At 41.3% G+C, this 24,690-nt stretch overlaps 1 protein-coding gene across 2 annotated transcripts in view; it reads right to left on the minus strand.

Moving 5' to 3' along the window:
• The window catches only part of NUSAP1 (nucleolar and spindle associated protein 1), a 72,845-nt gene that overhangs the window by 2,235 nt on the left and 45,920 nt on the right, over positions 1 to 24,690 (minus strand). Inside the window, exons 4-11 of one of the 2 annotated variants that reach the window (XM_021097458.1) lie at positions 21,582 to 21,725; positions 20,754 to 20,868; positions 17,065 to 17,166; positions 15,402 to 15,511; positions 9,209 to 9,390; positions 6,437 to 6,579; positions 3,077 to 3,193; positions 186 to 294 (exon numbers count right to left, since the gene is read on the minus strand). In XM_021097458.1, coding sequence (XP_020953117.1) covers positions 186 to 294; positions 3,077 to 3,193; positions 6,437 to 6,579; positions 9,209 to 9,390; positions 15,402 to 15,511; positions 17,065 to 17,166; positions 20,754 to 20,868; positions 21,582 to 21,725 — 1,022 coding nt within the window. Of the gene's footprint in view, positions 1 to 185; positions 295 to 3,076; positions 3,194 to 6,436; positions 6,580 to 9,208; positions 9,391 to 15,401; positions 15,512 to 17,064; positions 17,167 to 20,753; positions 20,911 to 21,581; positions 21,726 to 24,690 lie in introns of both variants that reach the window. The other variant, XM_021097455.1, reaches the window with a different exon arrangement.

Raw genomic sequence — 24,690 nt, forward strand, 5'->3', positions numbered from 1 at the left:
TACTGAATTAGGACCCATTGTGGTATTATTGCCTTAGCACATGTACTTTTAGAAAGTTCTATATATAATTCTACTTGTACTCTCTTTAACACCACTATTGCTGCAACACTCCATCCGTAAGACGCTGCTTTTATATAGTCTTACAAAATTTAAAGAATTATAGAACTGGGCATTTAGGTACTTACCTGGTCTGGAGATGAGGTTGTTTATAAGTTTTCTTGTGGAAGCTAACTCTGTTTCCATGCTGACTCAGAGAATTATTTTCCTTAGATTGGCCCCATGGTTTCAGTTTTCCTGATTTAAGACAGAGATAAAGATAGATTTAAGACTCTTGTATTTATATTCCTCATTATCTCTTCATCTGTGGCTACCTGCTTGCTGTCAACATTTATTCATTTATTTATTTGCCTTTTTAGGCTGCACCTGCAGCATATGGAAGTTCCCAGGCTAGGGGTCAAATAGGAGCTGTAGCCGCCAGCCTATGCCACAGCCACGCAGGATCAGAGCCACATCTGTAACCTACACCACAGCTCACAGCAACGCTGGATCCTTAACCCACTGAGCGAGGCCAGAGTTCAAACTTGAGTCCTCATGGATACTGGTAGCGTTCATTAACCACTGAGCCATGATGGTAACTCCCATAGAAAGAAATCTTAATAGAGAAAAAAAATACTAATACTGAATACAATTACTTAGCACATTAAAAGAAGTCATAATAAACCAAGTAGTTTATCCCAAGGCTGCATAGGTATTATGTAATATTAAAGTAGTATTTCACCTGTGCAGTTTATTACCACCACATATTAACAAAGTATTTGGAATGGATCAAGTAGAAAGCTTTTGGCTTTAGAACTGAGACCAGGAGTTTCATTTGTGGCTCAGTGGTTAATAAATCTGACTAGGATCCATGAAGGTGCAGTTTCAATCCTTGGCCTTGCTCAGTGGGTTAAGGATCTGGCATTGCTGTGAGCTGTGGTATAGGCTGGCAGATGCAGCTCTGATTTGACCCCTAGCCTGCAAACATCCATATGCCATGGGTGTGGCCATAAAAAGCAAAAAAATAAAAAATAACTGAGACCAAATATTTAGATATTTATGTACTACTTATATTTGTAGTTTGACCTATTTCTGAGTACCAATGATTATCATTTGCGGTGTTTCTCATTTTATAAAAAGGACTTTCACATCCGTTGCATCTTTTGATCCTTTAAGTAACCACTGAAGTAGTACTTATTTTCCCTTCCATAAAAGAATTGTGACTTGTCTAGAACATAAAATAGCAAACACAGATGAAGCTCTATACCAGGTCTTGTACCATAAGGAGAAATCAGTGGTGGTTAGTCATTCCCATAAATACTTTTTGAATACCTGGCATGTGCCAGAGACAGTTCTATGCTAGGAACGTAGCAGTGAACCAAGCAGTCAAAGGTCCTTGCTCTCTTGGGCTTACATTCCAGTGATAGAGTAGATAATAGTAAGACAACATCAGGTGGTGCCATGTGCTATGAAATGTAAAACCGGGTAAGGAGTAAAGTGTGTGTGGGGGGGTGGGGAGAGCCTTTCTAGGTTGCTGACAGTTGAGTGGGTGCCCCATTAAAACAAGGGAGCAAGCTGTGCAAAGGTCAATGGGAACAGTATTCCAGGTGGAGCAGGGTGATAACAAGTTCAAAGAGCTGGAGGAGGGAATGAGCTCTGTGAGTTTGAGGAGCTGAAACACCAGTGTGGTTAGCACAGAGTCAGGGAAGGGAGAAGGCAATGCAATAAAAGTGGGAGAGAGATTAGCCTTAGGAGGTTCTGAGCAAGGCAGGTATTGCTCTGATTTGTTTTTAAGGTTATAGTGGGGCAAAGAGGCTATTCTGGAGGCCCAGGTAAAATGATGATGATGCGGACTACATTGAGTCACAGTGGAGGGGCAAAAGGTGGTCAGATAAAAGTTGTTTCAATGATGGGGTTGAAAGGACTAGCTGATGGACTGGATATGGGGTCTGAGGGCATGAGGAGCCAAAAATGATTCCTAAGCTTCTGACCTGACCCTTGGCAGAGGTGCCATTGCTGTAGATGGAAAAATGGGGTGAGAGAAGTGTTTTTAAACCATAGGTTAGTTTGACTCTTACCTCTAAATAAGACTTACATTATCATTATACATGTTTCATTAACATTAGTAATTTAAAGATAAACATTGTTACATGAACATGATTCTTATAGGAAGTTTTTTTGTTTTAAAGTAATTCTAGGAGTTCTCTTGTAATGCAGTGGGTTAAGGATCTGGAGTTGTCACTGCAGTGGCTTAGGTCGCTGCTGTAGTGCAGGTTTGATCCCTGTCCCAGGAACATACACTACGGGTGCGGCCAAATCAAACAAGTAAACAAAAAACCAAACGAAGTAATTCCAGAAGCACTAGATATATCACATTAAGTATGGCTGTTTTAAACAGATGTAAAGATACTTTAATATATTCCCAAGAGTAGTATTTGGCCCATAAATATCCCAGCTTGTTGGACTGATGGTTCTCAGCCTGGGATCCTTTAAAAATTAAAGAGAGAGTTCCCTTCGTGGCTCAGAGGTTAGCAAACCTGACTAGGATTCATGAGGACGCGGATTCGATCCCTGGACTTGCTCAGTGGGTTAAGGATCCACCTTTGCTGTAAGCGTGAGCTGCAGTGGTGGTGTATGTCACAGATGTGGCTCGGATCTGGCATTGCTGTGGCTGTGGCGTAGGCTGGCAGCTATAGCTCCAATTCAACCCCTAGTCTGAGAACCTCCATATGCCACAGGTGCAGCCCTAGAAAATTAAACATTTATTTACCCACAGGCTAATAACTTCCAAGTTTTCTTGATTTTGGCTGAAGCTCTATTAATTTGTTGTAGTAACACTGGTTAGAAGTTGTCTTTGATTAACAATAACGTGAGATAATTATTTAGTATTTGTTTCATGGATAGTTTTAAAATCATGGGTCATGTGGATACATGGGCAGAGACAGGAATTCTAGGTCAAGTATGACTTCCACTGAGTCACTAAAATTCTTTACATTCTCAGATAGATGCAGAATTGTTTAATCAAAACACCCATACATACCTTTGTGTGGTTCGTAGGTGAGGGGACGAGACAAACTTGCTTTGAGATCAAACACTGGTTTTCTCTGGGAAGTCGGAGTCTGTGAGGCCTCAGCCGTTAACTTGAACGGAGTAATAACTAAAATACAAAATCCAAGAGCTTAATTAGAAAAAGACATGTTAAAGTATCATTTCTCAGTCTTAAAAATGGAATTTAATATGAACAGTATGAAACAGATGTAGGTTAAAAAGGAGGAGAAAAGAGTAATTGAGGAAAACTAACCCCTGAGATTTGTTTGCCTGTTAGCAGCTTCCTATGGAGCCTAAATATTGTGACATTTCCTAGGATTAACTGGAGTTTAGATTCCTGTTAAAAGAATTAACTGGGTAATTTCTCAGACTATTTCTGATATTATCTACTCTTTAAAAATTATTATCATTGGAGTTCCTTCCATGGCAAAGTGGGTTAAGTATCTGACTGCATTGGCTCAGGTGCTGCCGAGGTGTGGGTTTGAGCCCTGGCCTGGCACAGTGGGTTAAAGGATCTGGTGTTGCCACAGCTGTGGCTCGGATTCAATCCCTGGCCCAGGAACTTCCGTATGCTGTGAGTGTGGCCATTAAAAAAAGTTATGTATTATTAATAATAACATTTTCATTAACAGATACAAATCCTGCAAGGAACCTAATCACATAGAGATAAAAAGATCCATGGCTCTGGTTGTTACTAATGAAGGCTGTTATTAAAGAATGTGAATGTAGGTTACGAAGCTCAATCACACCAGGATGATGTAATTTAGTAAGCCCCATTTTTGCTACAGTTGGGCAGCACATATCTGACTCATTTTGCAAAATCCTTTCTCCTCATAGGTTGTATTCAAGACCATTGTCAAATGTTAGCACTTGCTTGTATATGTGACCAAGTGACCAGGATCAGGATTGCCTAGTGAAATGACACACAAAAGCACAGAACTTCTGTGCTGAAGCCATCCCACTGTGTTATCCCCATATGCTGTCAGGGTGGTAAACAATGGGGCTATCACTCACTGCTCACGAGAGAATACACTGGGACATTCAACCAGTAACAGAAGTATCTGCATACCCAACTATTCAGCAATCCACTCCTCATCTTGAGAAACTTTCTTTTTTTTTTCTTTTTAAGGCCACAGGTACAGCATATGGAAGTTCCCAGGCTCAGGGTCAAATCAGAGCTATAGCTGCAGGCCTATGCCACAGCCACATCAATGTGGTGGGATCAGAGCTATATCCACGACCTATACCACAGCTCATGGCAATGCCAGATCCTTAACTCACTGATTGAGGCCAGGGATCGAACACATACCCTCTTGGATACTAGTTGGGTTCATTTCCACTGAGCTACAAAAGGAACCCCCTCTCCAGAAACTCTTGTATGTGGACAGGAGAATGTTCTAGAAGGGTCATAGCTATATAAAATTACGACAGTTGGAAATACCCACAGATCCATGAGCAGTAAAATGGCTAAGATGGGAGTTCCCGTCGTGACGCAGTGGTTAACGAATCCGACTAGGAACCATGAGGTTGCGGGTTCGATCCCTGCCCTTGCTCAGTGGGTTAACGATCCGGCGTTGCCGTGAGCTGTGGTGTAGGTTGCAGACGCGGCTCAGATCCAACGTTGCTGTGGCTCTGGCGTAGGCCAGTGGCTGCAGCTCCGATTCAACCTCTAGCCTGGGAACCTCCATATGCCGCAGGAGCGACACAAGAAATAGCAACAACAACAACAAAAAGACAAAAAAGACAAAAAAAAAAAAAAAAATCACAGTGAAAATGAATGAACTGTAGCTCCTTTATCAATATAGATGAATCCTGAAACATACTGAGTGAATAAAGGAAGAAACCACAAGAAAAAAACTAATACTTTGATTTTATTTACATAAAGTTCATATTTGATAACTGGGTAAAAAAGTGATCCCATCCAAACTGGGCACACCCGAGTTGCTCAGAATATGGCAAACATTGTGAGCATTTGTGAGGCCTTTCCCATTACTAGACAGGTGGCTGCTGCTCAGTGTCCCCTGCTCCATGTAAAATGACATGGCAAGTCTACTCTCTGGTTTTTTTAGCCCTGCTTTCTGCCCAGGCCTCTTTCTTCCCCTATTATAGGATAATTTAGAATGTTATGTGGAATGTGTGTTTGCTATGGTGTAAGTAAGATTAAGTGTTAGTGGGAATAAGAAGTCATTTAGAAGAATATAAATTTGCTATTCCCACCTCTGCATTCTCTAGCAATTTAGTTTGTCAGTTTCACTATTCAGTCTTTTTTTAATTTTTTTGCCACACCTGAGACATGTGTAAGTTCCCAGGCCAGGGATCAAACTCAAGCCACAGCAGCGACCTGAGCTACTATAGTGACAATGCTAGATCCTTAACCCACTGTGCCACTAGGAAACTCCTCACTATTCAGTCTTTAATTTAGGTGTTTAAAGGCATGACAGAATCCTCAGAGTTGTCACACTGATAATTACCAACAATTATCCTCTAGTCTCGGGGAACCTGGCAGTCCTTCCTTCCTGTGTAATCAAGGCTCTTAACAGCCATTCAATAGGAACCCCCCCCTTTTTTTTTTGCTTTTTAGGGCCACATTCACAGCATATGGAAGTTCCCAGGCTAGGGGTTGAACTGGAGCTGCAGCTGCTGGCCTACACCACAGCAACAGAGGATTGGAGCCGAGTCTGCAACCTATACCACAGGTCATGGCAATGCTGGATCCTTAACCCACTGAGCAAGGACAGGGATGGAACCTGCGTCCTCATGGATCCTAGTTGGGTTTGTTAACCACTGAGCCATGAAGGGAACTCAACAGGACGCTGAAAAGAATTCTCATATACTCAGAGCTAATACATAGGCCTACCTAACCCTGATGGTGATACTGTTTTAAACCTTCACACTGCTTTTGCAGTGTTCTTTCGAAAACCACCTGGTTCTTCATAGGTGAAGATTAAGTAGACTGTGTGTAGAAAATGATCTATATGGCTTATTCTGGCTTATATAATCTATTAGTTCATTTAGTCCATGAACTCTTGGTCTTGTCAGTTTCAGAGTCTTGCAGAACCATTCAGAGACCGTGATGAATACTGTGATCCTCCCCTAATCCCGGAAGGGGCTGAATGTTCTTTGAGGAGGGTCACCACCTTAGGATTTGTCTTGGACAGGATGGAGTCCTCAGGCAGATATCAGTTTTTTGGTCTGTGTTTCTGGCATTTTCTTCACCAGTATAAATGACAAATGTTCTATAGAGAAATCTTTACTTTAGATTCTGTAGATATGGAGAGGCTTTAAGGAAACAGAGTTAATCATTTTAGGAAGTTATATGGCTTAAAAATGAATTAGAAGGGTTTCTGTTTACCAGCGGTGGTCTTTAACTTGTGTGTCCCAAACACAGCCTGGTCTTTTGGGGTGCTCCTAGATGTAGTCACATGGGGGGACTTTCTGGCAGGAGTCTTGGTCAGTGAACGCTTATGCTCATTATCTTGAGTAGCAGCTGAAAACCTAAATAGGATGGTGGAGTGTAAGACATGAATACTTGTGTCAAAAAAAATAACTTGTGTCAAGCTTCTCAACAAAATCCCTACCCATCACCAAGCACTGAAAGGGCTTCAATAAATATTTGCATAAATGAACCTCTTTTGCAGAAAAGACATGTTCTCTCTTTTTTGTTGTTGTTGTTTTTTTGCTTTTTAGGGCCACACTTGTGGCATATGGAAGTTCCCAAGCTAGGGGGATAAGAGCTACAGCTGCCGGCCTACACCACAGCTCACAGCAATGCCAGATCCTTAACCCACTGAGCAAGGCCATGGATCGAACCTGCAACCTCATGGTTACTAGTTGGATTCATTTCCACTGCGCCACGACAGGAACTCCCAAAGACATGTTCTTAAGCAATGATATTAGAGCAAATCATTTATCAGCTTTTGTTATTGGAAAATAGGATTTGTATTCTCTGCTCTCACTGTATGGGACAATGACAGTATAAAGCAGACCTTGAAGGAGATGACTTGGCCTCAAGGTGTTTGAAGAATAGGTGTTTGAAGAAACTCCTCTTTTTTCTCTTCCTGGTGAGGGCAAGTCAGAGGGAGTGGAAGACTGCTATGCCAAATGAGCGATAGGAACATTTCTTCCATCTTCCAAGAAGAATGGCATTCATTTCAGTGGTACCTAAGCCCATTCTCTACTCAGAGCAACCTGCTATAAATGTTTCTCATTGATTTTCTTCCTTTCTTTTTTATTACTTTTGTTTTGTTTTGTTTTTTAGGGCCACACCTGTGGCACAAGGAAGTTACTAGGCTAGGGATCAACTGGAGCTGCAGTTGCTGGCCCATGCCACAGCCACGTGGGATCCAAGCTACACCTGTGACCTACACTTGAAGCTTGAGGCAATGCCACATCTTTAATCCATAGAGCAAAGCTAGAGATTGAACCCACATCCTTGTGTTTACTAGTTGGGTTCTTAACTCACTGACCACAATGGGAACTCCTCTCATTGATATTCTGATGCAGACTTTTTCTACATTTATCACCTCTGAAACTAGAATGTGTTGTACAATTGCTAGCATGTCAGAGTTAGTTGGCAGTGATTTTTCTTAGTGGTTCATAAAATAATAGTAAGCTTTCAGTTGACAGTGTTTTAAATTCAGTGAAAATCCAGTAATGGCAGATATAAATATACATAGGGTTGGTGGTGGGGGGTTAACAGAAGGGAACTTCTGGACTTCTAACTAAAGAATGATAGTGATCCTGAACCAACACCCAAAATCGTTACTAAAGACTTTTGTGTTAGGAGAGGTGCTACCAAGTCCGGGCTGCTCCGCCCCCTATGTGAAGCAACGACTAGCCCCTGACCATTGTGTTCTTAACTAGTAACAAATAAAATCAGAACTGCCAAGTATAAGTACTTCTATTCCAAGCTCACCTGATGAACAGAAGTTCAAACTCAGGTATTTTCCAGCTTTAAAAACTATGTCAAATTGGAGTTCCTGTTGTGGCTCAGCAGGTTAAGAACCCAACTAGTTTCCATGAGGCTGGACGTTTAACCCCTGGCCTTGGAGATGTGGCTCAGATCTGGCATTGCTGTGGCTGTGGTGGAGGCTGGCAGCTGCAGCTTCAATTCAACCCCTAGCCTGGGAACTTCCATATGCCACAGGGGCAGCCGTAAAAAAAAGAAAAAAGAAAAAAACTATGTCAGATAATTGTGTGTGTTGGGAAAGTTACCATACACCAGTTCTATTAGATGCTACAAATGTCCTTAAAAAAGAGAATCCAATTTTAGTATTAAAACAACAGTCTGGGAGTTCCCGTCGTGGCGCAGTGGTTAACGAATCCGACTAGGAACCATGAGGTTGCGGGTTCGGTCCCTGCCCTTGCTCAGTGGGTTAACGATCCGGCGTTGCCGTGAGCTGTGGTGTAGGTTGCAGACACGGCTCGGATCCAACGTTGCTGTGGCTCTGGCGTAGGCCGGTGGCTACAGCTCCGATTCAACCCCTGGCCTGGGAACCTCCATATGCCGCGGGAGCGGCCCAAGAAATAGCAACAACAACAACAACAACAACAACAAAAAAGACAAAAGACAAAAAAAACAAAAAACAAAAAACAAAAAAAAACAGTCTGAGTTGAAGGCCACACTGATGTCAGGAAAGGCACACAAAAAACATGGATCAGCAGGGCATGAGATAGCTATGCCACTGCAGTGTCCAGTGGGGTACCAGGTTCATACTTTAAGGTGACTTAATTCTTTCATTCACTGCCTTGAGAGATTTTTGTTAGCAATTTGGCTTTAACTTTATACTTCAATCAATGGGAAAATTTCTCTTTACACATCTTTGCAGACAGCCATTAAATTAATAAAATATCCACATCTATCTTACTTTCTATCTTTCTTTGCAAATCAAATATGCACTTAGGGAAGGTGAATAAAACAAGAAAACTAAACACAAATTTCAGGGGAGAAAAGATGAGAACTTATAAAAACCATTTGCTCATCTTTCTCTCTGTTCCCATCCACTTTCCCCTTTTTCATCAACATTAACATGTATTTGATGCAGTCCACCTGAAATGTACCCGAAGTAGTAAGGACCTCACTTTGAGACCTCACCCCCGCATACATTTTGCAGCTCTTCTTTACCTGACGTTCATTTTGGCTGCCGAGAGAGCGGGACGCTTGGTGGACCCCTTCCCACATAAGGCACTCCGACCTGTGTGGGGCCAGCCTTGGGAGCGCCGATGGCTGCCAGGGTTACCAGCGCCGGACAGTCTTCCTCGCAGAGGAACTGGAGTTGCCAGCACACTCTTAGTGATGAGCTGCTTCTGAAGAAAAGGGAAATGCACCGCATTAAAGCTTGGCTCCTTAGACAGTGTTGTCTCCCAGGCAGAGGGCAGGAGAGTGCCCCCATTCATCCCGTCCCATCCCCACTTAGAACCCTGTAACCCTTCCTTCTCCACTGCCTCACTCTGGCCTACCTGCCTGGCTGGTGGGGCAGTTCCCTGCACCTGGGTTGCTAGGGGGACTCTGATTTAAGAGAAACTTCTGGTTGTGCTGGATGATGTGTTCCAGAAAGCCTTTCCTGGCTACCACTAGCCAGGTATTCTCCAACTAGAGAAAGCAGGTGGCTAAACAGTCCCCTGTGGCCAGAAAGGGAGGATAAATCAGTTCTCTTGGAAAGATTGTTCCTTTAAGAACATATGCAGTTTACTAAATACACACTCAGACTATGTAAATAGCTCATGGAATCTACAAATAATTTAAAGTTCTTTTAAAATTTGTTTTTAATTTTAATTTTTTTCTGGCTACACCCTTGGCATGTGGAAGTTCCCAGGCCACAGATCAAACCCACTCCATAGTAGCCTCCCAAAATGCAGAAGTAACAATGCCAGATTCTTAACCCACTGTACCACTAGGGGACTCCTAAAGTTCTTTTTAAAAACCTCAAGTAAAGCAAGGAGGGAGGGAGGGAAATGCTTTCTCGGAACTGGCAGGGAAGGGTTCCACTCACATTACTTTTTTTGGATAGTGTCAAAGCCCAAAGAGTGATTGAATGTTTTACTATCATTAGTCTAAGCTCTGCTGTAAGTGGAAGAAATCTAACTTCATGAACTGAAAACAGAGGTAGGACTATTGAAAGTGACAATGTAAAGCCAAGACATAACATTCTGATTATATCCTATGAAATACAATAAATTAGAATTATGTGAACTTCACAATTTGACCCACAAGCAGAAGAGATTCTCATCTTGTGAGACCAATTTAAAACCAGGATATTTAGTCAATACATATCTTTACCATAAGCTGAGAACTCACTTGGATGTACCAAGTATCATGTTACATCTAATCACATCTTTATGCCTTCTTCTATCCTTCACTTAAATTCCGACTTTCCACACTGTCTCCTCACAGTTCACTTGCTGCCAGTTGAACCATCAATTCTGCATCTTTGTTTAAGCAACTCATAATGTTTCAATGATTGTATTCACACTGAGTACCAATCTTTATGACTTTTCCAGGAAGACTATTAGGCTCTGACTCTAGTAGCACTAATTTATTTTGTTTGCAGTGTATCTAATCAATTCTTCCCTTTCTTTGAACAACAACAAAAAATCCTAAAAAAGCAAACGGCTCAATCATACATACATAAAAATGTGAGTTAAGGATGAAACATACAGAAAAATAATAAAAGTACAAAAATAAATATAAGAGCATATCTTTATGATCTTGGGACAGGCAGGACAGGACAAAAAACTCAGATTTAAAAGGAAAAGTTGATGGAGTTCCCATTGTCACTCAGTGGAAACGAAGATGTGGGTTTGATCCCTGGCCCCGCTTAATGGGGTAAGGATCTGGCGTTGCTGTGGCTGTGGCCAGCAGCTGCAGCTCCAATTTGACCCCTAGCCCGGGAACTTCCATATGCCACGCTGTGCCCTAAAAATAAAACAAAAACAAAAAAAAGGGAAAAGGTGGACAGTTGAATAAAACAATAAAACCTTCCACAAGGTGAAACTGTGGAAAAATATTTGGAACATATAATATATATCATTAATATAGACAAGTGGCTCATAAATTGGCAAGAATTAAGAAAAAGCCAATTCACAGAAAAACTGCCAATTATAAAGAGTTGTAACATAAACATGTAACAGATAATGATCAAAGAAATGCAGAATCACCTGGGATTGTTTCCATCTAAAGATCAAAAAATTTGATCATTCCCAAAACATAGGCAGAATGCACTTTGACATAAATCACAGCAGCATCTTGTTTGATCCACCTCCTAGAATAATGACAACAAAGGCAAACCAATGGGACCTAATTAAATCCAAAAGCTTTCACACAGCAAAAGAAACCATTAAAAAAAAAAAACCAAAAAGACAATCCACAGAATGGGAGAAAATCTTTGCAAACAATACAACAGACAAAGGCCTACTCTCCAGAATATACAAACAGCTCATACAACTCAACAACAACCAAAAAAACTCAATTGAAAAATAAGCAGAAGATCTAAATAGACATTCTTCCAAAGAGGACACATGGTTGGCCAGTAGGCACATGAAAAATTGCTCAACATCACTAATTATTAGAGAAATGCAAATCAAAACTACAATGAGGTACCACCTCACACCAGTCAGAATTAACAAGTCAACAAATAACAGATGCTGGAGAGAGTGTGGAGAAAAGGGAACCCTCCTACACTGTTGGTGGGAATGTAAATTGGCACAACCACTGTGGAAAACAGTGTGGAGGGTGCTCAGCAAAATAAATATAGAACTACCATATAATCCATCAGCTTCCCTCCTGGGCATGTATCTGGACAGTACTACAATTCAAAAAGATACATGCACCTGTATGTTCATAATAGCACTATTCTCAATAGCCAAGACATGGAAAAAACCTAAATGTCCATCAACAGATGAATGGATTAAGATGTGGTACACATATAATAGAATATCACCCAGCCATTAAAAAGGACAAAAAAAAAAAAAAAATGCCATTTGCAGCAACATGGATGCAACTAGAGATTCTCATACTGAGTAGTCAGAAAGAGAAAAATACCAGAATATATCACTTATATGTGGAATATAAAATATGGCACAAACGATCCTATCTACAAAACAGAAACAGATCATGGATCTGGAGAACAGACTTGTGGTTTCGGGGGGGAGGGGGAGGCACTGAGATGGTTGGGGAGTTTGGGTTGAAAGATGCAAACAATTACATTTAGAATGGATAAACAATGGAGTCCTACTGTAAAATGCAGGGAACCATATCTAGTTTCTTGGGATAGAACATGATGGAAGATAGTATGAGAAAAAGAATGTGTTTACAGCAGGAATTGACACAGCACTGTAAAGCAACTATGGTGTAATAAAAAATAAAATTAGGGAGCTCCTGTTGTGGCTCAGCAGGTTACAAACCTGACTAGGATCCATGAGGATGTGGGTTCAATCCCTGACCTCGCTCAGTGGGTTAAGGATCTGGCGTTGCCGTGAGCTGTGGTGTAGGTCGCAGAAGCAGCTTGGATCTGGTGTGGATGTGGCTGTGGCTGGCAATTGCATCTCCAGTTTGACCCATAGCCTGGGAACTTCCATATGCTGCAGGTGTGGCCCTCAAAAAAAAAAAAAAAAAAAAAAAAAAAAAAAAAAAACACACACACAAAAAACCACAAAACAAAACAAAAAAACTTGATCATTCCCACCGTTAGCAAAGTAAACAGACATCTTGGAGCACAAGGTTTCTGATCACTGTAGCAGAAGAGCCATTTGGCAATTAATTCAAACAGGTTTCCCTCCTCTAATCATGAAAGGAGAGACTGGTCATGGCCAGGATGATTCTAGAATATCTGCTCATTTTTTATTATCCATCACTACCTGAATAACTAATCCCCAAACATGTCAACTGTCAAGAAAAACTTCATATTAGCTATGGTGAAATCTCTGTAATTGTTTTTCATTCATCAATGTCCAAAGAGATCATACCAAATAACCCATCTTGATTGGCCAATTCCTTAAACAATGGGTGTGGGGTGGGACTTAGAACTGAATCATTCAGGTGGGGCTATCTTCTAAACAACCTGAGATAGGAGTTCCTTTTGTGGCTCAGTGGTCAACGAACCTGACTAGGATCCATGGGGGTGCAGTTTCGATCCCTGGCCTTGCTCAGGGTTAAGGATCCAGCATTGCTGTGAACTGTGGTGTAGGTTGCAGACAAGGCTCGGATCCCATGTTGCTGTGACTGTGGTGTAGGCCAGCAGCTATAACTGATTAGACCCTAGCCTGGGAACTTCCATATGCTGTGGGTGTGGCCCTAAAAAACAAAACCAAAACCCCCAGAACAAGATAAGCTACTCATGTATTCAGCACAGCTTCAAGGCTACATACAAGTGTACGGCTGAAGCAGCTGTTTTGCCATAACTTTTACCTGGAAAATTAACTTATCCATATTATGTACTATAGAAAGCTTGACTTGCAGTAAATACTTAAGAAGACTCAGCTTCATGGTAAGGAAAGTGAGTGGCCCTCCTTCCGGGCATATTTACAGCTAGCTCATGTATATGCAGAAAAAGAAGCTAACTGTTCACTTTTTGTAAAGCATCAGCATGTCCCCTCCCTTTTTAGTTTTATTTTTAGCTCTCGGCATGAGGAAGTTCTTGGGCCAGGAATCGAACCCAAGCCACAGCAGTGACCACACCAGATCCTTAACCTCCTTAACCCGCTAGGCCACCAGGGAACTCTCCTCCTCCTCTTCTAAGTCCTCCTAGCCTTCTGTGTTAGTATTCAGCTATGAATGTTTTGATACTTAGTCCTTGCTAATATTTAAGAGACTTTTTTTTTTCTTTCTTTCTTTTTAGGGCCACCCCTGCAGCATACGGGAAGTACCTGATCTAGGTGTTGAATCAGAGCTGCAGCTGCCAACCTACACCACAGCAACATCAGATCCGAGCTGCATCTGTGACCTGTGCTGCAGCTTGCAGCAATGCTGGATCCTTAACCCACTGAGCGGGGCCAGAGCTTGAACCTGCATCCTCATGGATACTAGCTGGGTTAACCTGCTAAGCAACAACGGGAATGCCTTAAAAGTCTGTTTTATAAACATAATGAGTATCTCTTCTCTGGATTGTCCAATCCAGATTGTTAAGTCAGTATGAAGGAATGGAGATCTTTAATGCCATGACCTGGGTATGCTGCTGTTTGCTAAAAGATTAATAAACAGTGTCTTCAACTGTGGTAACAAGTGGTTTTATAAATACTGTTCAAATAAACATTCATCACCCAAGATTAAGCTTCTCACTAAGAACTGTATTTTTTGTTTGTTTAAATTATTTAGAACTTATTACCAGTGCATTTCCCCATTGGCACTGGTATCAGAGAGCTCAAGACTCAAAGGAGTGACTGATATAACAGACATTGTACTACATTTTCTGCCCCTTTAAAATCAGCCTAATACTGTTTTGTGTTATGTGTAATACCACAAACCGCCTCAAATTCCTTACCAAAAAAAAAAAAAAAAAAAAGCAGGTTATTATATATTAATAAATTCAAAAATGTTTCCCAGCCATCTATGAGATATCCCATCTATGTAACACCAGATACCATGTAAGACAGTAATAGCAACTTCTTAGGATGTTATCAACACACTATTCTGCTAACTCAGCCTTGGGGTTGACTTCACCTTTTCTTACTCAAAGGCACTTTGAATCCAGCAGGACTTGGCCTGAAGGACCACACTCAGGGAGCTCATTTAAGATAAGACTTCAAGTTAGCCATTGTTAATCGCTTTTTTCCTTTAGTTAGGAAATGGGGAAAGAAGATAGATTCAGCCATAAATCAACTCTTCGCCAACAAAAGTTGACAGGCACAATGTCTGAATGTGGAAAACAGAACAACTTAATCTTTTTTCTTTTACTGTTTACTTTTGGAATTTTTTTTTTTTCCTTTTACTATTTACTCGTGTGGTTTTATTTGAAAAATTTGAAGAATTTTTATAGAATTCTTTTATAGTAAGGATTCACTCCTTTATCTGGAGGATTTTGAAAATTCTCAAAACCCAATTTAAAATAATAAAGATACAAACTTGAACAAATCCATTCCACTGGTAGAGTAATAGAAAGCTGGTTGTATTAACCATGGTGTATACATAGTTTACTGTGTATACAAAATAGTTTAGTGCCATAATTTTGAGAGTCTCTTGATGGTTTAGTGGTTAGGATTCGATGCTTTCACCACTGTAGCCCAGGCTCAACCCCTTGTCTGGGACCCAAGATCCCACATCAAGCCACTCCACCGCGCACGTACACACACACACACACACGATCATAATTTTATCAACATACCTTCAGTTCATTAAATGAATTGCGTTCTTCAAAATGTTTCTTTTTTCTCTCAATATATTGATCAATGGACTCCATTTCCTTAAAATGAGCCTCATGAAGCTTCTTAAAGTCTGGAATATTCCCCCAAATATGAAAATTAACAACACGAAATCCATGTATTCACCTCCCCTGTGTTTTTCTGTTAACGCTGTTCTTGTCTCGGCTTCCTGACATTCAACTTCAACATCATTTTTGCTAAAATTTTAATTTCAAAACATTTAGTTTTTGGAAATGCAGGGGGCAAAGCATAGTCATATTCTAAATTATTAAACATTAACCATTTCTCCATTGTTCATTTCACTGCTAACTGACATCTTGGTTTGGTCCACAGGATAAGAAAAGATAAACAGATTTATCTTTTCTCCTCATCAATTAATGAATGGCCTTTACCTAGTCATAAATTTGACATTTTATAATGCTTATTTAGAAAAGCTCTTTGCCAAGGACTGGCAACCTTTTTCTGTAAAGGGGCAGACAATAAACATCTTAGGCTTGATGGCCACATACAGTACGGGATCTGTCTCAGATTCTTCCTTTTTTTTTTTTTTCGGTCTTTTAAGGGCGGCACCTGAGGCACATGGAGGTTCCCAGGCTGGGGTCAAATCAGAGCTGTAGTGGCCAGCCTACACCACAGCCACAGAGCAACATAGGATCCAAACTGCATCTGCGATCTACACCACAGCTCACGGCAATGCTGGATCCTTAATCCACTGAGCAAGGCCAGGGATCAAACCCACATCCTTATGGATACTAGTCGGGTCCGTTACCACTGAGCCAAGATGTGAACTCCCAGACTCTTCCTTTATACAAACCTTTAAAACTGTAAAAACTAAAACAAAAAACAAAGTGTAATAACCATTCTTAGCTCAAGGGCTATAAGATAGGCCAGGGTGCTCTGTGCTGTTCTAATTAGTTATAATTAAGTATTAGAATTTCTAATATATGCTGAGCAACATTTTAAGTTCTATACACATACATCACTCAGTGAAAATTTCATGTGCCAGGCACTAGAGATAGAGAATTACATGCCCAGAAATGGAGTCCCTTAGACTTACTACTTTTTTTTTTTTTTTGCTTTTTTAGGGCAGCACTTGTGGCCCTAAAAGGGGTCCAATTGGAGCTGTAGTTGCCAGCCTAAGCCACAGCCACAGCAATGCCAGATCCTACACCACAGCTCATGGCAACGCTGGGTACCTAACCCACTGAGCAAGGTCAGGACTCAAACCCCAACCTCATGGTTCCTAGTTGGAGACATTTCTATTGCGCCATGACAGGAATTCCTAGACTTACTACTTAAAAAAAAAATTTATTACAAGATGGACATTGCTAAATATTTTATACACATTAATTCTCAGATATTTATTGAATATTTGCTACACATCAGAAGTGGAAAACTATCATAATTAACCCATGTATAACATGATGAAATAGGCGGTTTAATTATTCCCACTTTAAACTGAGGAAGTGGGTTATTGAGAAAAGTAAGTTGCCCAAGGTCTCATATGGAGACAGTGAGGGAATGAGGCCACAAGCCACAGATCTAGCAGCTGAGGGAGGGCACTGCCTCTGCAACATCTGCCCAAGGGGGCCAACCATTATTCATTCCTTCGTGTGCAAAACTTACTTGGAGTAGTGCTTGCAGTTTTTTTATTTTTTCCAGGTTTGGGAAACTCATCTGTATAGACAGACTTCTTTTTTTCTGAAGGTACCTTTGAAACTTCAGCACCTAAATCCAGAGATACAGAACTAATGAAAGATTTCCAAAAAATCATTCCCATTTAGAAACGCTTATTAGTTAACATGGAACATTTTCATGTGAACGCTCTCTGGCAAGGTACTGGGAGAAATAGCACAAAGAATTAGTTCTGGCATCACCACGATTTTAGCTCATATTTCAACAAAACAGAAATTTTACATTTCCTGTATAGAAGTCTTCAAAATACACCAGAAACTTAAAAACACTATTCCAGAACTTTTTTTTTTTTTTTGTCTTTTGTTGTTGTTGTTGTTGTTGTTGCTATTTCTTGGGCCGCTCCCGCGGCATATGGAGGTTCCCGGGCTAGGAGTTGAATCGGAGCTGTAGCCACCGGCCTACACCAGAGCAACACGGGATCCGAGCCGCGTCTGCAACCTACACCACAGCTCACGGCAACGCCGGATCGTTAACCCACTGAGCAAGGGCAGGGACCGAACCCGCAACCTCATGGTTCCTAGTCGGATTCGTTAACCACTGCGCCACGACGGGAACTCCTATTCCAGAACTTTTGATGTGAACATGTCTAGTTGCTTTAACTAGAACAATAGAAATCACATAATCCTACTAATCTAAGAAACACTATTATAATTTTGCCATATTTTCTTAGGTTCTTTGCTTCTGTACTTGTTTTTGTTTTTTAAATCCAGTTGAAATCATGATATATATAGAAGGGTTGCTTTTTCCCCCCACTTATCTTTCACATTCTGATATCTTTTTGACTTGAGGCAATCTACTAAAATATAGGTAAGTAGGTTTTCAAGAAATGCTACTTATAAAGTCACTTATTCTTTTTTATTTTGTCTTTTGTCCTTTTAGGGCCGCACCTGTGGCATATGGAGGTTCCCAGGCTAGGGGCTGAATTGGAGCTGTAGCCTCCAGCCTATACCACAGCCACAGCCATGTCAGATCTGAGCTGCACCAGTGACCTACATCACAGCTCATGGCAATGCCGGATCCTTAACCCACTGAGCAAGGCCAGGGATCAAACCCGCAACCTCATGGTTCCTAGTCAGATTCGTTTCTGCTGCGGCACGGCAGGAACTCTTATTAAAGTCACTCATTCTTAAGATTTCCTATTGTATCCATAAAAGAGAGCAAAAGAATGACTGGATAGAGCAGAAGGGGCTGCAGAAGCTTTTGCATGAACCTTTGCCATGAGAAACAGGATACACCTATTTCTTCCTTTTGGCTGTGCCTCGGCATATAGAAGTTCCTGGGCCAGGGAATGAATGTGTGCCACAGCGTGACAAACCAGATCCTTAAGCTGCTGAGCCACCGGGGAACTCTGAGAAAACAGGGTTATTTAAGTTGTCAGAGCTACTCCTCACAAGATAACTTATTACAAATGGAAATACAATAACTGTAGCAAAAAGGAATAAGCAAGCAGACACCACCATAACCAGGTGATGGACATTACATGACAAATCATGGGACAAATCGACATCCGAGCCCTTTGGGGTGGTGACTAAGGACACAGACCCACTTTGTGGGATTCTTGCCAGTCGTGCATGATCTGAATCTAACTGTCAACAATATTAGACAAACCAAGTCAGCAGATTTCCCAAACAGGCCTGTATTAAAAAAAAGTCAACATGCTGGGAGACAAAGGAAGACTGAGGAACTGTTCCAGATTAAAGTAGCTTAAAGAGACATGGCAATGATGGTGTTTCCACTGTGGCACTGGCAGTGTCTCTGCAGCGCCAGGATGCAGGTTCAATCCCACACATGGCACAGTGGATTAAAGATCTGGCATTGCCGCAGCTGTGGCACAGGTTGCAGCTGCAGCTTGGATCTAATCTCTAGCCCGGAAGCTTCCATATGCCATGGGGTGGCCAAAAAAAAAAGATATATGGCAATGAAATGCAAAGCATGGGCTGAAGGTTGCCTGTGCTCTAAGGGACACTATGGGATAAGTGATAAAATCTTAGTAAGGCCTGTCTACAGCTTATTTAGCAATTTCACTTTCTAGTCGCAAGAAACATTTATGCTCTCAAAACTTACTGAGGATTCCAAAGAATTTTTGCTCATGTCTGTTATATCAATATGAGCCATACTAAATATTAAAATTAAGGCATTTAAAATATTTGATTTGCTAAAAATATACCAATTACACATCAACATAAATAATTTATGAAAAATGGCTAAAATTTCTAAATCAAAAATAGTTTTTTTTTTTTTTTTTTTTTTAAATACAATTTCTTGGAGTTCCCATCGTGGTGCGGCGGAAATGAATCTGACTAGAATCCATGAGGATGTGGGTTTGATCCCTGGCCTTGCTCAGTGGTTAAGGATCTGGTGTTGCTATGAGTTGTGGTGTAGGTCACAGACTCAGCTTGGATCCTGCATCTTAGCTGCAGGCCAGCAGCTATAGCTCCAGTTCGACTCCTAGCCTGGGAATTTCCATATGCCACTGGTGCAGTTCTAAATAGACATACCAGGAGTTCCCGTCGTGGAGCAGTGGTTGACAAATCCGACTAGGAACCATGAGGTTGCGGGTTCGGTCCCTGCCCTTGCTCAGTGGGTTAACGATCCGGCATTGCGGTGAGCTGTGGTGTAGGTTGCAGACGTGGCTCGGATCCCGCCTTGCTGTGGCTCTGGCGTAGGCCGGTGGCTGCAGCTCCGATTCAACCCCTAGCCTGGGAACCTCCATATGCCGCGGGAGCGGCCCAAGAAATAGCAACAACAACAACAACAACAAAAAGACAAAAGACAAAAAAATAAATAAATAAATAAAGACATACCAAAAAAATCTGGATTCTGCTTCTGCACACATTATGTTGCAATATATTGTTTGGGTTGAATTATACATGGAAAAAATTATGCAACATACAGCTATGTGGTTGAAAGGGAAGAGTATTTTAACAATACTTCTTGTCAGATAATTGTGGATTTTTTTTTTTTTTTTTGTCTTTTTGTCTTTTTGTTGTTGTTGTTGTTGTTGCTATTTCTTTGGATATTTTTCTTTAATACTATACCAAACTTTGACAAGTGGATAGTTTCTTAGGGTTTAGTTGTAATGTGGAATACAATGCTCTATCAGTGAAATTTCTGCACTCTGTACATTTCTAAGAGAAAGTCCTTGTGTAGTAAGAAACACAAAGGAGTTTCCTGGTGGCCTAGCAATTACAGATCTGGCATTGTCACTGATGGTGGCGTGGGTCACTGCTTGGTGCAGTTTGATCGCTGACATGGAAACTTCTACATGCCACAGGCGTGCACCCCTCATCCCCAAAAAGAAAAAAAAAGATAACAATGGAAAGAAAAGGACACACGGGGAGAATGCCACATGAAGAGGAAGAGACAAGAGTGATGCAGCTGCAAGTCAAGGTCTACAGCCACCACAGAGAGATCAGGAAGGGTTTTCCCCAGAGTCTTGGAGGAAAAAGGCCCCACTGATGCCCTGATCTTAGACTCCAGCCTCCAGAACTGTGAGAGAAAACATTTCTGTTGTTTTAAGTCACCCAATTTGTGGCACTGCTTTATGGCAGTCCTAGGAAATTAATGCACATGGTTACCCTAGCAATTTTGGATTTTTTTTTGTAAGTTACTTGACATACCATTTATTCCACTTTTTCCTGAGGGCACTGCATTCTCATCTTCTTGACTCTCATTCGATAGAGAAGGAACGCCTACAGCAGCTCGGAGAGCCTGGCTTTCATATGTTTCTTTACTCTGGAATTCAGGAGGATCACATATTTTGATCTCTGAATGATTCTGCCACAAATTTTAAAAGGAAATAAGTGATTTAAATGACAAATAAAAAAGCAATCACATTTGAAAGTTGCTCGGAGGGTTATCCTAAAAGTTCTGATCACAAGAAAAAAATTGTAAGTATGTGAAGTGACGAATATTAACTAGCCTTATTGTATATATTGTGAATGATCAGCACAAATAATTGGGTCCTTGCATTGTACACCTGAAACCGATATGATGCTACATGTCAATTACACCTCAATTAAAAAAAAAAAAATTAAGAGTTCCTGTTGTGGTTCAGCAGGTTAAGAACCCAACAAGTATCCATGAGGATGTGGGTTTAATCCCTGGCCTTGCTCAGTGGGTTAAGGATCTGGCATTGCCGTGAGCTGTGGTATAGGTCGCAGACATAGCTCAGATCTGCTGTTGCTGTGGCATAGGGTCCATCTGCAGCTCCAATTCGACCCCTATCCTGGGAACTTCCATAAGCCGCAGGTGCGGCCCTGAAAAGAAAAAAAACTCATTAAAAAAACTGCTAATAGGATTTCCCTGGTGGCTCTGAGAGTTACGGATCTTTGGAGCTCACAGCAGTGTTTAGCACCACCTGGTATCATAAGGGATTAAGAGAAAGCTTCCTAATAGTATTCCAGCACAGGCAGAGGCTCATTTTCATTTTGCACACTTCCATCCACCTGGGGGTCAGGGCTCCTGTGGAATGTCCTGTGCCTTCTCCTCATTTTGGTCACATGGCAAACTGGCTCCCTCTTAGCTTGTTCCTGGCTGCTCATTTGTACCTCTGTCTCATCACAAGAGGATGCAGAAGTTTGAACTTCATCCTGAAAAAGAGAGACATTAATGGGCCATGTTGTATGTATGGAATTATAATGCTCAGGATGAATCAGAATTAAACTGAATAAAAAATATATTACATATGCAAGGGGTAACTTTTCATTGGCTGAGCCTGTGGCATGTGGAAGTTCCCCAGTCAGAGATTAAACCTGCACTACGGCACTGACCCAGGCCACCGTAGTGACAATACTGGATCCTTAACCAACGAAGAAACAAGGTTAGCAAAGCATTCAAAAGTATCTTAGTTTGAATAAATAAGCAAATTATCGAAAGTGCATTAGTGTATTGAATATACACTGTGTATTAGGCAATACGCTGTAACTATTAACAATTACAGCTAGTGTCAAAACTTACCCAGCTAAGTATTCGCATCGATTACCTCATTTATTCCTCAAAGCCAGTGAGACAGGTATTAATATTATCTGCAATTCACAGATAGGGAAACAGAGGCTTAGAAAGCCCCAAATAACTTGGGTCAGCCTAAGGGAGTAAGGTAAGAAGGGCACCTGCAATACCACAAACGAAAAGCAAAGAGCTGCGGGACATTCTGGTACCTGTGCCAAACAGACCTGCTGATAGAAGACATCATCATATGACAATGGGTGCACTTCACATTGGTAGGAATGGTTGGATTTATTATTCAACACATGATGCCAAGAAAACTAACCTATATTTTTCATATTTTTGGTGAGAGGGTGGTTATTCTATCACACTAAAAATGAAATCTGAATAGAGTAAACGTTTAGATGTAAAATAGGGAACTATAAAAGCACTAGGAAAAAATACATAAATTATATCACTGAGTGTGAGGAAGGCACTAGAGACAATAAAAAAGAGGCTTGATTTGTTTTTGGTGTTTTTGCAGCTTTTTAAACATAAATTCCATTTTTTTCTTGTTAATCCTAATTTTTAAAAGTAAACTAATATATACTTATGGTTAATATAATTACTTAAGCGATTATAATGAAGTGATTGATTCTCTGCCCTACCTGTCCCATTTCTAGGGTTTAATTTTAAGTGGCCATTTATATATACTAATGATTTGCTGATGGGATAGTCATTCTTTTTTTTGGTCAAAATTTTTGTGCAAGTTTCCAGGCCAGGGATCCAACTTCTGCCATATCAGAGACCAAAGCCACTGCAGTAACAATGCCAGATCCATAACCCACTGAGCCACCAGGGAACTCCTCATTTGTATTTTCTTTCTTTCTTTTGTGGCCACACCTGAGGCATATGGAAGTTCTAAGACCAGGGACCAAATCTGAGCTGCAGCTGTGACCTATGTCCTAGCTGTGGCAATGCCAGATCATTAACCCATTGTGCCACAACGGGACTCCTTGTATTTTCAGTAACTATTTTTAGTGCCTATCATGTACTAAGATTAAGTTCATTTGTACCACTTTCATCTCCCCATCTTCTTCCTAATAGAAGTATACCTTTAATAGCTTTTTTTCTCTTTTCTTCTTTTTAGGGCTGTACCTATGGCATATGGAATTCCTAACCTAGGGGTGGAACTGGAGCTGCAACTGCTGGCCTATACCACAGCCACAGCAACACCTGATCAGCCCTGCCTGCAGCCTATACCACAGGTCACAGCAATGCTGGATCCTTTAACCCACTGAGTCAGGCCTGCGATTGAACCTGCATCCTCATGGATATTAGTCTGGTTCTTAACTTTCTGAGCCACAACAGGAACTCCTGCAGCTTTGAATATACTTAAATCTTTAAATCTGGTTCCACAGCTACAGACATGGATCCTATAAACTGCAAATATATTAGCATCCTTGTATTTTCTTTTACCTCTAGTTCTCCTTTTATCAACTTACTTCTGTCATCTATTCTCTTTAACATTTACAGCTTGCTATGTAACCTTAACTGAGTCATCTGTACAGCTTGATTCCAAGAGTGATTATTTTAGACCATAGTAGACAACTGATAATCTGCATATGGCGGCAGTGGGTAGAATACTGATATCCTGACTTTTCATTTCATGTCACTATGGTGACTGGACCCCAACCTCTGGGAGTTCTGTTGGCCTGGGATTTGATGAGGCCTAAATATCAGCGTTTTTAAAAAGCTCCCCAGGAGTTCACACTGTGACACAGCAGAAACAAATCCCACTAGGAACCATGAAGTTGCAGGTTCAATCCTTGGCCTCACTCAGTGGGTTAAGGATCCGGCATCACTGTGAGTTGTAGTATAGGTCGCAGACACGGCTCAGATCTGGCATTGCTGTGTCTGTGGTGTAGACTGGCAGCTATAGCTCCGGTTACAGCCCCTAGGCTGTGAACCTCCGATTAGACTCCCTAGCACTCCCCCCCCCCAAAAAAAAAGCTCCACAAATGATTCTCCCACATGTCCTGGGTTGAAAACCACAACATAAAATAAATGTGCTGGGTGACGGGATTAAGATGGCAGAGTAGAAGGACTGGAGAGCACCTTCTCTCAAAATCAACAAAATTACAACCAACTGCTGAACATTCTTCAACAAAATAGACTGCAAACTATCAAAAAAGATATCCTACTCCAGAAGACAAAGAGGAGGCCACATCAAGACAGTGGGCGATTATGTGATATAAGCAACCCAATATCTGCTGCGTGGGCAGCTCATAGGGTTGAAGTAACTGTATCAGAGGCTAACCCACAGGATTGAGAGTTCTGAGCCCCACAATGTCAGGTTCCCATGCCTGGGCAACTGGCATTGGGAAGAGAAGCCTCCAGAGCATTTGGCATTGAGGGCCAGCATGGCTTGTGTGCAGGAGCTCCATGGGACTGGGGGAAATGAAGACTCCATTCTTGAAAGGCACACACAAGCTTTCATGTGCACTGGGTCCCAGGGCAAAGCAGAGACTCCATAGGAATCTGGGTCAGACCTAACTACAGTTCTTAGAGGATCTCCTGGAAGATGAGGTGACTGTGGCTCATTGTGGGGAAGGACACTGGAGGCAAAGG

This window comes from Sus scrofa, chromosome 1 (genome assembly GCF_000003025.6).
Source record: "Sus scrofa isolate TJ Tabasco breed Duroc chromosome 1, Sscrofa11.1, whole genome shotgun sequence".
NCBI classification, from domain to species: Eukaryota; Metazoa; Chordata; class Mammalia; order Artiodactyla; family Suidae; genus Sus; species Sus scrofa.